The 15064-nt window shown below is 44.7% G+C and overlaps 1 protein-coding gene across 9 annotated transcripts in view; it reads right to left on the reverse strand.

Moving 5' to 3' along the window:
- The window catches only part of SLC10A7 (solute carrier family 10 member 7), a 157319-nt gene extending 143809 nt beyond the window's left edge, over window positions 1-13510 (reverse strand). For 2 of the 9 annotated variants that reach the window (XR_008232729.1, XR_008232731.1), the window contains exons 1-3: window positions 13147-13499; window positions 9270-9352; window positions 2653-2789 (exon numbers count right to left, since the gene is read on the reverse strand). Coding sequence is in view for 6 of the 9 variants with exons in the window: in XM_052772013.1 (XP_052627973.1) it covers window positions 2653-2789; window positions 9270-9352; window positions 13147-13246 (320 nt within the window). In the remaining 3 variants the exon portion in view is untranslated. Of the gene's footprint in view, window positions 1-2652; window positions 2790-9269; window positions 9353-11531; window positions 11593-11677; window positions 11829-13146 lie in introns of those variants that run through there. The other 7 variants (XM_052772032.1, XR_008232727.1, XM_052772013.1 and 4 more) reach the window with 7 other exon arrangements.
- Between the last annotated feature and the right edge of the window lie 1554 nt (window positions 13511-15064).

The following is a 15064-nucleotide window of genomic DNA, read 5'->3' on the forward strand; positions in this document are numbered from 1 at the left end:
AATAAATAATACCTGTTCTGCTGATACATTACAGAAAACCGAGTAGCAGGGTCCAAAGTCAAATATTTTAGATTTGGAACTACCAAGGCCGTATCTTGTACCAGGTCTTTGCATCTTGTGCCTTACCAGCTGTGCTGTAAACACTATACACTAAGAGTGGCAGAAGAGGTGAATCTGTGCAAACATTAATAACCTGCTTCATGCTCCTTTTCAAACGGATGCTGTCAATGCAAAACCTAGTCAGTTAAGAAAAATTAACTTAAAAGATGCTTGGGATGATGTCAGTTTCTCCTCTATTTTATATATTTCAAAATAATTGCAAAGCAACAAACCTCCTAATATCATCCCAGACAGAGGCAGGGGGGAAAACAAATAAACAAACAACTGTAGAAACACAGATGAAAAGCTGGTACCATCTGTACCTGCCTCTCAAATAACATTTACAGCAAACCAGACCATTATAGAGGATGGGAGAATCCACCATTCATTCTGAAGCAAGATGGGAAATCTGTGCCCTTTAGGCATAACTTTGTGTAGAGAGTAACCGAGAACTACAGTACCCTGGGGAGCCACCCTGCCAAAGGGTGCTGCATGCCCTTGGGAGCACATGCCCATTTTTCCAGGCCTTTGTAAGGACTATCAACTAGCTCCCACTACAAGCTGTGCTAAACGTGTGATGAGGAAGTAACTTTGCCAAAGCCTGTCTTGTTCCTCACTGTTTTCATTAGGTTACTTCAGTGTTTCTAGGGAATAAAAACTACAGCTGTGAGGCATTAGGATGAACTTCTGGTTACACAGAGCGGCCAAGGCACAGGCAGTTCCTCACATTGGCTCCTCACCCTCCTTTCACATACCCATATAGGGACATGCAAGTACCTGCTTTAAAATGTGTTATCCTAGAATCAGGGGAGAGCTCAGTATCTTCTGCACCTGCATAGCTCCCATCAGGCTCCCTTTGCAGTGAATGCCTTCAGAGCCACACAATGGCTGCTGCTCTAAGCATGTCCTGAACAGCAGTATTTATCAAGAAAGCACTCTTTCAAAAAACAACAAAAAACCCCAAACAAACAAAAAACCAAAACCACCTTCATTAAACTCCTCAATCTGACCATTCATTGAATGAAGTCTCAATACAACAGAGTTACTGCACTAAAAGATAAAACACAGCCAAAACAGAAACAGTACTCAAGGAACAGGGGCTTGCAAAGGCAGCTTGAAACATACAGAAGTATACTAGCTCACTGGTAAAACTCAGACACACCTTCATGAAAAACGAGGCTCATTTAGGCTCCACGTTTAGGGACATACACATAAAAGTGTTTCTTTTTTTTAAAAAAATACACACATGTGGTTTTAGACACAGTTTCACAGGTGTGTAGGTATATACATACACATACTTGTGCATCTAACAAATCATGTCTCTAACACCAAGAACCAAAGTGGCATAAGAGTCATAGGAAAGAAGGAATGAGAAGTGCTGCAAGGAGCAAAACCCACAAAAATCTCTTGCACCTTTCACTTCAGAAACTGAGACTCCCAAGGATTAGGTGGGAATTTTGGCTCACTGTGGAAAATCATATCTCTGTTCTAGCCGAGGAAAAACTTCCTAATGATTTTACTTTAAAGAATAACCTTTACTATGAATAGCCAAATGCAAACAGACATTGTATAGCAACCTTGTTATTTCCTTGATGTACTAATACTGTTAAGCTAAACAGTGCTAACTTTCAAATGATGTCATCTCAATTTCACCTTCTCAGTATCATTTGGACCACTTCACACTTGGTGGAACACCTGGAGAGCCTCTTAAAAACAAACAAACATAAACATAAGCAGTTTTATCATTAAACTTTTAAGACAGGGAACTCTCACCAAGCAATGTTCCATCAAGCAGTAAGAAACAATGGGGATTTTTTAAGTAGTTTTCTAAAATAATTGATTTTTGCACTCAAACATGCCAGTATAGCTGCATGGCGCTAGGTATTGACCTTTGATTCTGAAAAAAGCTTTTTATTTTTTTGGATTTTTCATAACATCTATCACTACCGCACCATCAACGCAGTTTTGGAAGCACACATTGGCAGAGCACACCAAAGGTGTAAAACATATTGTTTTCATGGTAACTTAGCTTCTGCTTACCTCAAAGTTCTCCTCCTACAAAAACTTTACTGGGTTTTTTGGGTGCATTTTTTTTTCCCATAAATTAGCTAGGAGCAGGTACTGAAGCCCAGTGTGGACACATGCAAGAGATGCTCAATACAGACTGTTTAAAAACAGAACAGAACACCAGTACATGGCACACACGGTATTTATTCACCGGCTTATGTTTTTCCTTCAGCATTCCTTTTCTTTCCTCCCCATCCTCCTTGAGACCCAGCACAGCATTTCAGCTGTGTTTTGTGAAATAGAAAGCTAACCTGTTGCAAGCTCCCTACATGTGAAACTAACTGACCAGACTTTCTAAGAATGAGACCAGGCTCCTGAAAGGATAATCTTGTGCATGTTCTGTATTTTTGACAGCAAAATGCTGAAGCATAAAAACAACCAGCAAAATCTGTTCACAATACAAGTCTTAAAACACCCGTTGCAGGATAAGCAGCCCTTTAAGAAGACAGCTACAAATATATTTCACTCCATTATGCTTAAACATACCCTTTTAAAAGCCATTCATTTATAGGCGTGATTGATAATAGCTGTAGAAAGAGCCATATTGCTGTTGGGAAGAACACAAGTGTAAAAATCTGGACAAAAAGGTGTAGTTTCACATGCATCAAAGCACTTGTCAGCTCCTGCAAAAGAAAAAGAAGAGAGGAAGTTGCAGTCATAACAGCTGAAGTAAGATCACGTTTGTGCTTTTAAAACTAGGATCATCTTTATAATACAAAGAGAGTGCATGTCAAAAAGGCACCTTTAGGGATCATCTGATCTCCTCTTTAATAATGAAGTATATCCAGACAACATCAAAGCTCTGTCTGCTCCTGGGCATTTTTCCAAAAGAATTGTCCACCACTTCAATAATAGTGTAGCTCTCATAACAGTAGCTTTTCAGCAGGCAGCCTTAGCACTTTGTCACTGCTTCAAAACCTGTGTTAACTATGCTGACGGCCTGTTTACTTTATTGACTGCTGATATCAAGAGGAAGGGAAACTTGTAGTGTCCACATGATTTCACGTTTCTCTAGTCTAAAGAGAGCCACAAACTGTGATTCTCATTTATACCATGAAAAAGGGATGTTTACATTACAAAGAGTCATAATTTGTCGTGGGGTTTTTTTAAGGAAAGACTAACATACATAAAAAGCAAAGTAATCTGTAGCAGATTTCAGTTATTTATTGTATCAACAGATAGGAAATTTATAGAAAAATATTAGGCTGATGAAGAATAGCAAAGAAAGAATACCAAGACCATAACAAGCTAAGCCGTAAAATTCAGAGAAATAAAGTGCAAAACACTGCTGGAGACTGAGGGGAAAAAAAAAAAAATTTTTAATTTTAAATAGTGTAAGAGCACTCCAGAGAGGTGATGAAGTATCCTTATGCAATAAAATCTTCAGTTAGCTCTGTGTCTGTTTCTGTCTTTTCGGGCACTCCAAGGATCTTCTACACAGTTTTTGAGTACAAGGAAAAAGCCTTGTACATTTCAGCTCATGTCAACTCTCATAGATTGAGAAGAAAAATTCCTTTCCTCTCTCCCAAAATAACTTGCACTCTTTTCAAGTAAACAATGCAACAGGAAAAGAACTGATGGCACTTTTATTCAAAACCTAATTTGCTAGGAATCTCCAGCTATGTGACACGCCAGATGCATTTAAAAAAAAAAGGAACAACATAAAAAAGTATATTTCCATGTACAGTAATGCAGCAGCCAATCTTCAGATGCCACCCTCTCTCAGCTTCAAAACAGTTGAACAATTATGAAACAATCAAATATTGCATTTTTTAACCATCCAAACGCACACTGATGTAATTATACATCTGGAAGTACTAGCAATTCAGCACCGTGTCCTTGTTACTTTATTTCTCTTAATAAAATTATCTCCCAAATTTGAGTTAGGGGGAAAAAACCTTCCACGAAAAAATACAAATCTGTTCATATCCTTTTTTTAAAGTTATACAAAATACGGACTTGAAACGTAGATCTTGATCCAGTTTTACCAAGAAAGTATCATTACATTCAGTGCTTGGTTAACTGGATGAAACAACTTTTTTTTAAACAAAAAAAGCTCTTAAGCAGGCTAGTATGACCCTGCATGAAAAAAACCAGGCCTTCTTCACACATAACCTGTCACAGCACCTACAGCACTATAAATAGCTTCACCGTAGTACTATTTCATCTTATCTCAAAAAGAAAGAAAAAAAAATGTCTAGTAGTAGAAACACATCCTGTGTGGGAAGAAAAGATACCCGGAAATACCTATATAAAAGTGTACATTTTAGAAGTAAATAATACAATTGAGAAAAACCAAAGCAAGTGACTTCTTTCAGCAAAGCTGCTAATTCTTCCTTCTTTACTGCCAAGTCACCTGCAGCCCCAGATTTCCTAGTGGACCAATCTATGCAGGCACTCCCAATCTAGGCACCATCACACATACAGCAGTGCCCTTTTAATTTAATATTTTTACAATTAGAAAACACCTTAAAAACAGCTGATTTGAAGAAAACCGCGTGATACTTTCAAAAGCAAAATCCGAGACAAAAACTTGGGAAAGACTGGTTAGAGCTTCCAGGGAGCAAGGAAGGCGATTACAACACAGCCAACCTAACGCATGAATGCTGTATTAGTGGAACAGGTCTTTGCAGATCCAAATTGCCAGTCTTTAAAATGTCTCTAGCGATTGCCTTTTAGAATAGTTATTCCTTAGACTGTATCATCATAGAACAGAGGCAAAAGCCTTCACCCTCTTAAGCAATCTACAAGGCCTTGTCCCAAAATACATCTGTCACTGAAGCCCTCAGAAAAGCAGAAGTCTCAGAAAAGTTACTGGAAGCTGCTAGTTATGACTCTGTTTCTGCACACCAGGTAGAACAGGTTACCTTGTCTTTCCCAGTATTTGAGACCCTTTAGAGAGCTTATCCTAGCCTCTCACTGGTCAGTGTGGGTCCCTGTTGCCATCCAGCCATGTTTAGATGGTTATAGCTGGACTCCTCTGGGCAAATACCCACACAGAGCAAACAGTATTTTCAGTGGCTTGCCAAATTCCTCATTGAAATGGATAACTCAAGCATGTGATTTAATTTCTGGGGCCCTACAGGAGGTATTTGCTTTAAAAGAGCAAGCTATCCAGTCACTGAAAACTGAAAGAGCATTATATTAAGGTGGAATCAAATGTTCTTGCCATTCCTGCACACAGACTGTTCCTACAAATGTAAGAAGACCTCAGTCACCTCTAGATTTGAAAATGTAACAAGGCCATGCACAGACAGGCTCTCCCTGAATGCTGCCAATTATTCTGTAAAATGCTTTCTGAATGTATGTTAGCAAATTTTTTTGACCATGCACTTTCATAGCAGATAAAACCAGAAGTGTAACCTTAAAAGAGCATCAGCTATTTCTGTTGTCAGTGTGCGGGCTTTGGCTGGGATAGAGTTAATTTTCTTCATAGTAGCTAGTATGAGGCTATGTTTTGGATTCATGCTGAAAGCAGTGTTGATAACACAGGGATGTTTAGCTATGGGTAAGACCATGCTGGAGCAGGTATATCTCTAAAGGCATTGTGGCCCACGGAGAAGGTCACGCTGGAACAGGCGCACCTCAAAGCAACTGTGGCTGTGGATAATTCTGTGCCGCAGCAGGTATACCCCTGGAGACACCGTGGGTCATACATAACGCTCCACTTGGAGCAGGTACACCCTGAAGGGACTGCAGCCAGTGGGTAAGTCCAATCCAGAACAGGGGCAAGGGGAGGAGTTCACTGCAGCATTAAACCCAATGGTCTGGTTCAAAGGGACCAGGGGTGGAGATTGTAATGGAAATACCTTTAAATTGTTATAACCCAGGATTTGAGTTGCATGTTATAGGAATTACTACAGCAGAAACCACCCAAACCAATGGAGGCCAAACCTTACAAGAAGCAGTGCAAGTGCAGCAGTGACCCAACCTGAGCTGGCTTTGGTGCCCAATAACTCCACACAGCACACCACCTCTCCTGTCCTGAGTGACCACCATAACAGACGGAGCCCAAAGTCATGGACTAAATCAACTCTACAGACATTTTATAGGGATGGCACACAGACTAAGGGAATGATACCTGTGTGTATATATCAAGAGACAGGAAAGGTGGTGGTGATTAATTGGGATGTACTGGATAGTGTGGGACCTGAGCATGACATAAATGGTACGGAACAAGGGGTGGAGAATGTGCTGGTTTTGGCTGGGATAGAGTTAATTTTCTTCACAGTAGCTAGTATGAGGCTATGTTTTGGATTTGTGCTGGAAACAGTGTTGATAACCCAGGGATGTTTTAGTTATTGCTAAGCAGTGCTTACACCGAGCCAAGGGCTTTTCTGCCCCTCACCCCACCCCACCAGCAAGTTGGCTGGGGGGGCACAAGGAGTTGGGAGGGGACACAGCCAGGACAGCTGACCCCAACTGACCAAAGGGATATTCCAGACCATTTGACATCATGCTCAGCATATAAATCTTGGGGAAGAAGAAGAAGGAAGGGGGGGGATGCTTGGAGTGATGGCGTTTGTCTTCCCAAGTAACTGTTACATGTGATGGAGCCCTGCTTTCCTGGAGATGGCTGAACACCTGCCTGCCAATGGGAAGTGGTGAATGAATTCCTTGTTTTGCTTTGCTTGTGCATGCGGGTTTTGCTTTACTTTTTAAACTGTCTTTATCTCAACCCACGAATTTTCTCACTTTTACCCTTCTGATTCTTTCCCCAGGGGGGAGTGAGAGAGCAGCTGTGTGGGGCTTAGTTGCCAGCTGGGGTTAACCACGACAGTCAGATTTATCAGAAGGCCTCCATTAACACTTACACAACTTTTTATCATTTCATAACGCATACCAAACACTGGTTTCAATCTAACTAATGTATTATCCAAGGTAGAACAGCCAACACAGAGGTCAAGAACTAATAAAGACAAAAGCAGAAACTATCTACTTTGCAATCCAATAAAAAGATATATTAACTAATAATACCAACTTTAGGTTGTGTCTCAATTACATTATTATTTATAATTGTATTATATATAATTATATTATTATTTATTTATAATTAAAACATGCCCTGAAGTATTTTAATAAAATCATGACCTGGCCTCCTAACATATTTAAGAATTGTTTTTAACATACATTTTAGAAAGTAATAGCACAAGGTACAATAAGTGGAATGTTTTTCTTCCTCTTTATCTTCTACTCCCATGGCACAAATTCAAAAAAGGCTTAGCTTCATGATGGAACATAAAGCTGGATGTACAGCACCTGTCCTAGCTGATGCTTCCAAAGCAATCTGAGATTAGCTACCTGGACATAAACACCAGCTCCTGTAAAAGCTTCATTTACATCAATATACTGCTTTTAGAACCACACATGTAAAGAAGTTATGCAAGTTCAAAGTAGGGCATGACACATTGCTCAGGAACCTGTCAGTCACGTCACCTTAACTGGAAAAAATTAGACATACACTAGCATTGAGAATCTAATCAAGACTCTGATAATGCTACTGATTTCACTCTCACTCACAGCTGCTTTACAAATATAAAGCTTCAAGGATACAAACTACTGAAAGGGAAAGAAGTTTCACATTTTTCTCTGCATACAAAGATTCCTAACCCTGAAAGCAGAAAACTCCACTCCGTTAGTACTACTCAGGCATTGTGTTTCGGGTCCTCTTCTCTGTGGAAGAAAGTGCCTCTCCGCAGCCTATTTCCATTAGGATTAATTACTGTCCCAGGCAAACAGATAACATGGTGCTTCCCCATAAGACCACAAGGCTCTAAATAGCTACTACAGAATTGACTCAAGTTACTCACTTCACTTATACTGTGTCCCAGCAGAACTAGAAGCCCTAGGGCCAGAACCGCCAGCAGACACAGGAGAGGGCTGCCATCAATTCAAACACCACCTCCATTTGAAACTTTATCACTATAACCACGATACAGGTATAGAAACTTTGTTTTTGTTGAATGCACGCTGTTCATCCAAATCCCAGTTTTCCCAGAAGATAACTGGACAGTATCATGATGATTCTTTTAGGCATTAGTATCACACAACATATGAATGACATCACCCGTCAGCCCAGCCAACAGCATAAAAGGAATCAAGACACTAGACTAGCAGATACATGCAGTGTTTCACTTCAACTCTGGCTGCTCCTTCTCTTCTTGGCACATAGCCCTCATTTCCTTTCTCCATGGCACCTTTACACATCATTAAGAGGTCCTCCCCTTCATCTCTCCTTACTCCCAGATTGTTCCTCTTTAAAAATGTGACACAAAATTTGAAACGAGTCTCAGTGTCTGTGATACACAGCAGAGCATAGACACTTCAAGTCCACCTGTCCACAACTAAATACCACAGGAAAAGATTGCCAAGACTTTGTACCTGTATATTGGCCTTGCATCTGCAGAGGAACCCTTTTGTGTTGATACTAGCTGCTGTCCTGTGCCTACCCAATGTGGTAACTTAGAGCCACCAGATCTTTGCTTGCATCAATCCTGTAGTGACTAGCCTAAAGAGTTTTACTTAGAGAGCACACCAGCAGGTGAGATGAAGGAGAGAGGCACAGAGAGCTCACACCTTCTCTTCGTGTCCTACAGAGGCATGGAGACTCCACGTAGCCCCTCTCTGCCTAGTTCCCTACAACGTTCTACCCTAGGATTTGCAGTTTTCTGGCCTGTATCTCAGCTGAACAGTGGGGAAGCCAAGGTGCAGAAGGGGTGGCAGAAGGCAGGTGCTAGTGTGCTCCTAGGTCTCACCCTGATTTGGGTTTGGGACACATCCAGGGTGTAGATCCAGTCTCAAAACTGTGCTCAGCACTTCCACTTAGTCAAAGCCCTGCAAAGTCAAGCAACCCACCCTCTATGGATGGGTGAAATTTATTCACACTGTCCTTCTGGTCATGTTCATTACTCTGTGAAGAATTTTCTGAAATCAATGAGGGGTTACTCCATAAATGTCTAATATTTATCTTCTCTTGTTAGCCATTCTCCCAGCATCAACAACAGCACAGTAATTAAATATTCCAATTACATTCAAACCTGAACAAAAGCAACACAAAACTTTTTAAAGCAAAACAAGAATGAAGCAATGAGAAATTACAGTACCTCAGTTTTTAAGGAGAGTCCACTGTTAAAGAATATAGCTGAAACAGCAATGTAAGTTATGGTAATTTCTGGTTTCAAGGGTCCTAAAAAATACAGACATAGAGAACAAAGTGAACTACAGTCAAAGAGATAATGAAATGCATATATTACATCAAAGTAAATGAGAATACTTAGAAAAATACCTGGAGACAATTGAATCATTAAAGCCTCTAATAAAAAGAATAGGGTTTCTATTAAGTTACAGAAAGCATGCTATTCATTCTTAAATAAAAGCAAACCAGTGAGTGCAGAGTGAGGTATGATGTCATACAAATTTGGCATCCATGATTACAGGTCACGGGGAACCAACAGGTAAATTCTGGAAACGTGAAAACAGGGAATTTTTCACAGTTCTGTCATCAGAGTATCCCTATAGTGCCAGCAAACTCAAACTGTACACTCAAATAAAAATATTAGCTGCTCCCTCCACAGGTCCATCGATATCATCCACACATCTACCTCTCAATTCTTCCTCCACAACACACAAACCTATCTGGCTGCCTGCACAGAGAAAACAAAATCGTACCTTGCAATGATTTCCTTGGGGCAATACAATTCTGCATTATTCCCCCACAACAGGGCTGTGGCAAAATGGTTCATGCCAGCCCCACAGTAACACATTGCAGACACACTGCTGCAGTGAGATCAGCAAGGGCAGATGCCTGCACTTCCAAGGATTCCACTATATTAAAGGCTTACATTTGTATATATTTATATACTTTTTTTCAGGGAGATTAAAATAAAATACTTTTTACACTCCTATAAAAATGATGAATTCTCTTAATACACTTTGCCTTCAGAGGCCACCAAGCACAAAACGCATATACTCATTTTTTCACAAGCATTCAACCAGTTATTATATTAGAAAGAAAATATTAGCAGTCTACTTAGGACCAAAGTAATATCCTAACTCTGCAAGTGACAGTAAGTCGTCACGAGCAAAACTGCAGCAGCAAACAAGCAAGCCTTTACTTGACACTCCAGAAGAGAAGGTCCTTTCTGCTCTCTCAGATGAATGATACATTGATGGTCACACCGGAGCAAAGTCAATGTTCCTTAAATTAGAGGGATTTGATCATACACTGAGTCTAATCAAATTTGCATCTCAAGTCATTTAAACCCAAATCCTACTCTCAGAGAGGACTCTGACGATGAGACACTGAAACCATGTGTGTTAAATACAAAAAATAAACCAAACAACCTATATGAAGTATAAGGTAAAAATAAGCCAGGAAATGCAAGAGTTAAAGTTGCAACAAAGCACGTGGCTAGTTGCAAAATTATGGCATGTTGACTGAATAGCCAGGGGGGGAAAAAAAACCAAAAAAACAACAAACAGAAAAATTACATAAATATATATAGTTATACAGAAAACTATATTTTATATATATAATTATATAATTTTTCTAATCTTTTAGAAGATTAGAGCATATAGGTACATGCACATACACACTGGGCAGACAGGCAGTGCATTAGTCTGGCTAAGGTAGGGGTTCTTCCAGGACTCAGTTTTTCTATTTTAGGGTTTTTCACCGGGCTGCCTGAACTCCTTTACACAGGAGAAACCTCTACCACTAGAGCAACCACACGTTCACTGGAGCACAGGGAACTCTGGTCAGAACAGATCCCCTTCATCTCTTGTGCAAAAGATTGGTCAGGAAACCTCTTTTCACAAAGGAACTAAATAGGCTCATTCATCAAACAGGAAAACACACAAAAAGGGCTTGGCTTATGCCCTGAAGGTGGCAACAGCACAAATCTTTGTTATTTGTGGCACAATGTTCCACTGGTATGGACGCTGGACCATCCACCCTATTCAGTAAGGCCCTGCAAATTACAGTGCATGGTTTTTTCAGCTGGAAGATGACAAACTAAGGTTTTATCATATGCTGATATTTCCCACCCCCCACCTCTTTTTTTTTCTGGTTTTAAAATGAGCACTGAGATCACGTAGCTTCAGAAGAAGGATACCACTTTGGGGAACACGTGCTCACGAGTTTCAATCAATGCTTACAAGATTTTTCAAGCAAGTTGTCCCAGGAACAATACCATGTCAAAGCTTGACATCTCTTTGCAGTAGGATAATTACATGAAGTGCTCCATCATAGTGCTTCCATGCAGGAAGTAAGCTGAGGAAAAATTATCTCATATTCTACTTAAAAGGATCTCCCACATTGCTGCTAACAATCACCACGACAATCAAACCAGAAAGGGACAAACCACCTGATACTATCAATTTGAAGTTGTCTCTAAGGTCTGCTGAAGACACAGCATGGATCCTTCAAGAAACTCCAAGTGGGCCCTATTCACCTATGCAAAACAGCACGCAGATGTTAGAAGGGATCCTTGCACAGCAGGAATTTGCCTACCCTGAACTCCATGAAGTACGGGAGCCTTAGCTGCCACAGCAAGTGTTCAGAGCCATATTTTTTAAATCACTTTGTTTTTCCCCAGAACCTAAGGGAGGGGGGAAAAAGGTTGGCTCCTCAGTGAGAGGCCGTCTATCCTCAAATTTCAGCTCTGTTAAGAAAAAAAAAAACAAACAAAAACAAAACTATGCGTATAAAAGCATAAGTAGATTATTCCTCCCCTCCCATAGCATGGAATTGCTAAAGGAATTCTGTTCAAGTGTTGTACATCCCTTTTCTTAAATCTTCAGAGATCAATTAGGAAAAAAAAAAGAGATATAAAATTTAGTTTGTTCTTGAAAATTGTGAACATTTAGAACTGCAGTTACAATAGAAATTAACCAGAAGATGCTGCCAGCATTTACACTTAAAGATACACCACTGTTCATTTTAAAATAACACTGGATATTTCCATCAGCTCTTGTTACAAGAAATATACAAGACCTCACTGCTTAGAAAAGGGCAGATCTTTCTTCCAATTTGTTTACTGTGAGCGTTTGACACCATTTTGCACAAAAACATTGTCACCGTTTTCCCTCATCTTTCATGAGGAAGTATGAGGGAACAAAAAACTAATCTTTAATATACAAGTGTGTTACTATAAAGTAAAAAAACCACCTGGCTGAAATACAGCACCTGAAATTTCAACACAGTACGCATTAAGCTACACCTCTCGAGGCTCACTGATGGCAGACATTCATACACTGAACCTCAGTGACTTTATGCCCACCTCGGAGTTCCTGAAGTTATTACTTAGTTTAACAGGAGTACATTCAAAGTCAGCTGCTACCCAGTCTTCATTACTACTAACCCAAAAAGAGCAGGATATCGCTCAAGCAACGGGTACGGTGCCCAGCGAAGATACACGCAGGAATACACCTTGAAATACGTCGTGGGTACCTGAGAAGCAGGGACTGATCAACAAGCAGAGAAGGGGAGCTGCCGGAGGTGCAGGGACCACAGGAGGGGCCGGCGGCTTCGGCTGTGCCCTACGCCCGGCAGCTTGCCCTCCTGCAGCCCCGGGGCAACCCGACTTTCAAAAGTTTCTGAGCGGACGCCCTGACGGCCGAGGGGCACCCCAGCAAGTCTCAGCGTCCCCGGCAGCGAAGGGACCGGCACCCTCCGCCCGGGGCCCCGCAGAAAGGCCCGCAGACTCCCTCCCCTGCCTCCACAGCCCAGCAGCGAGGCGGCCCGCTCCCCTCCCTGCCGCCGGCACCGGGGCCCGCCGCGGGCAGCGCCGGGCCCGGCCCGCAACACCCAAAGGCGCCGTGGGGCGGGCGCCGCCGGGAGTTGACAAAGTACCCGCCGGGCCCCCCCGAGCTCTCGGCCGGCGGCTCCGGGACCCCCCGCCGGCGCTCCCCGCACGGCCCCGCACCGCCCGCCGAGCTGCCGGGGCAAACCGGCCCCGGCGGGGCAGCCGCCGGACTCACCCCCTTTGACGCCGACGGCGGGCTCTAGCCGCGCCGCCGCGATGACCAGCACGATCCCGAGGATGAACCACTCCTTCCGCAGCCGCTCCAGCAGCCCCATGGCGCGCCCCGCCGCTCCCCGCCGCCCGGCGCAGCAAGGCGCAGCGCCGGGGCGGGGTGCAGCCCCACCGCCCGCCGGCAGGACCAGCCGGATCCGCTGACAGGAAAAGTCTCACCCACCGCCGCCATCACTACCACGCGCCTCCTAATAGACACGCAGCCGCCGCGCCGCCGCCCGCCCGCCCGATTGCCCGCAGCGCCCACCCGCCGCCGGCTTCGGCTGCCCCCGCCCCGCGCTGCATCCCCGCGCCGAGCCGGGGGCGGCGGCGGCGGCCACAGCGGGTCGCGGCGGCGCGGCGTGAGGTGAGGTGAGGTGAGGTGAGGTGAGGTGGGGAGGGGAGACGGGACGGCGCCGCCGCCGTGGCTGGGCGGGCGGGCAGGCCGGCCCGGGGAGCGGTGCCCCCCAGAGCCGGTGGCGGCGGGCGGCGCGGCGCGGCCCCTGCGGGCGCGGGGCTGGGCGGGCGCGCTGGGGCAGCGGGCGGTGGGGTCGTGCGCGCCGTTTTGGTACATTACAACGCCTGCGTGACGCCCGGCGTTTGACGCGCGTGGAGGGAGGGCGGGCGCGCGCCAGCGAGCGAGCTGGCGGTTGCGGCCGTTGGACGCGCGTCGCGGGCCGGCCGGGCTGGAGGGAGCGGGAGCGGGAGCGATCCCCGGCGGGCGGGCACCCCCCGCCGCTCGCTTCCACCCGCGTCAGGCGGGAAGCGCCGGCCGGGGGAGCGGGGCCGGGGCGGGAGGCGGGATGTCTCCGTGGCGGCGGTTCGCTGCGCGGGCTGGGGCTGACAGCAGGCTGCTGGCAGTGAAAATACGGACAGTTAAAATCCTGCAGCCCGTCCTGCGGGAAGCCAGGAGCTCCGGCCGGGCGGCCGGCGGCTGCCGTGTCGCACACGTTATCGCGTGCGTGTACGCACGCGGGCGCGCCTTGGCCCGTCGAGGCGGCGAACGGCGGGGTGGTTCGTCATCGCCTCGGAGTTCAGCCCGGTGCCGCTTCGTTGCCGTAGGAAGGCGGCTGCCTGTCCGGTCTGGGCAGACCCGAAGGCACCCGGCCTGACCGCAGGAAGAGAAACGCCTATCGCGACCTGCCGACATCGCCTGCCGCCGCGTGCGTGTCCCGTGCCGCCGTGCGTGAGCACCTGCCGAACGAGCCGGCTCCCAAACTGGAGACGATTCCCTCTGCGGAGGTCGGTGGGTTTATTTCAGTGTTAAATACATTTCCATTGAAACGGAGTGTCATAAAAACCTCGTTCTGGTGCTCGACCTGCGCTTTCCATTTCCTATTCCCCTCTTGTCCCCGCTTCCCCGATGGATTCATTAGCCCAGCCTCTGCCCGGCCACGACCCCCTCGCTCTAAATCACATTAACAAGGAAATGATAAAGTATGAAACGCTCCATCATCACAGCTGCTCACACCGGTGCTGCCACGGCCGCCTTGTTCCGGCGGGTTTCAAACACACAACAGTTCTGCTGTGTGATTTCTAAATATTAGGTAAGTTTATGCTTCACAGTCTCTGTGGATATATTCAACCTTCAAAGAATAGCCCTGCCGTACGCTTTCTGCTCTCTGCTACCCAGTAAATAAATGTTTATAGCTCAAAGCTCTGCTGTGATCTCAGCTAGTTCAGGAGGCATATATTGCCATATGTCCTGTGAGGTTCACTTGTGTAAACACGTATACGTCATAGCCGAATTTTTTTAATATGGAGGGAATGCGCCTTCTCCCACCCACAAGGGGATCCAAAACGTGCGGTTTAAAACAATTATACATTTTGCTGCTTTACTAAAGTTCACTGGAGTACGTGTTGGTCCTTGATCTCTTCTCAGA

This window comes from Harpia harpyja, chromosome 2 (genome assembly GCF_026419915.1).
Source record: "Harpia harpyja isolate bHarHar1 chromosome 2, bHarHar1 primary haplotype, whole genome shotgun sequence".
NCBI classification, from domain to species: Eukaryota; Metazoa; Chordata; class Aves; order Accipitriformes; family Accipitridae; genus Harpia; species Harpia harpyja.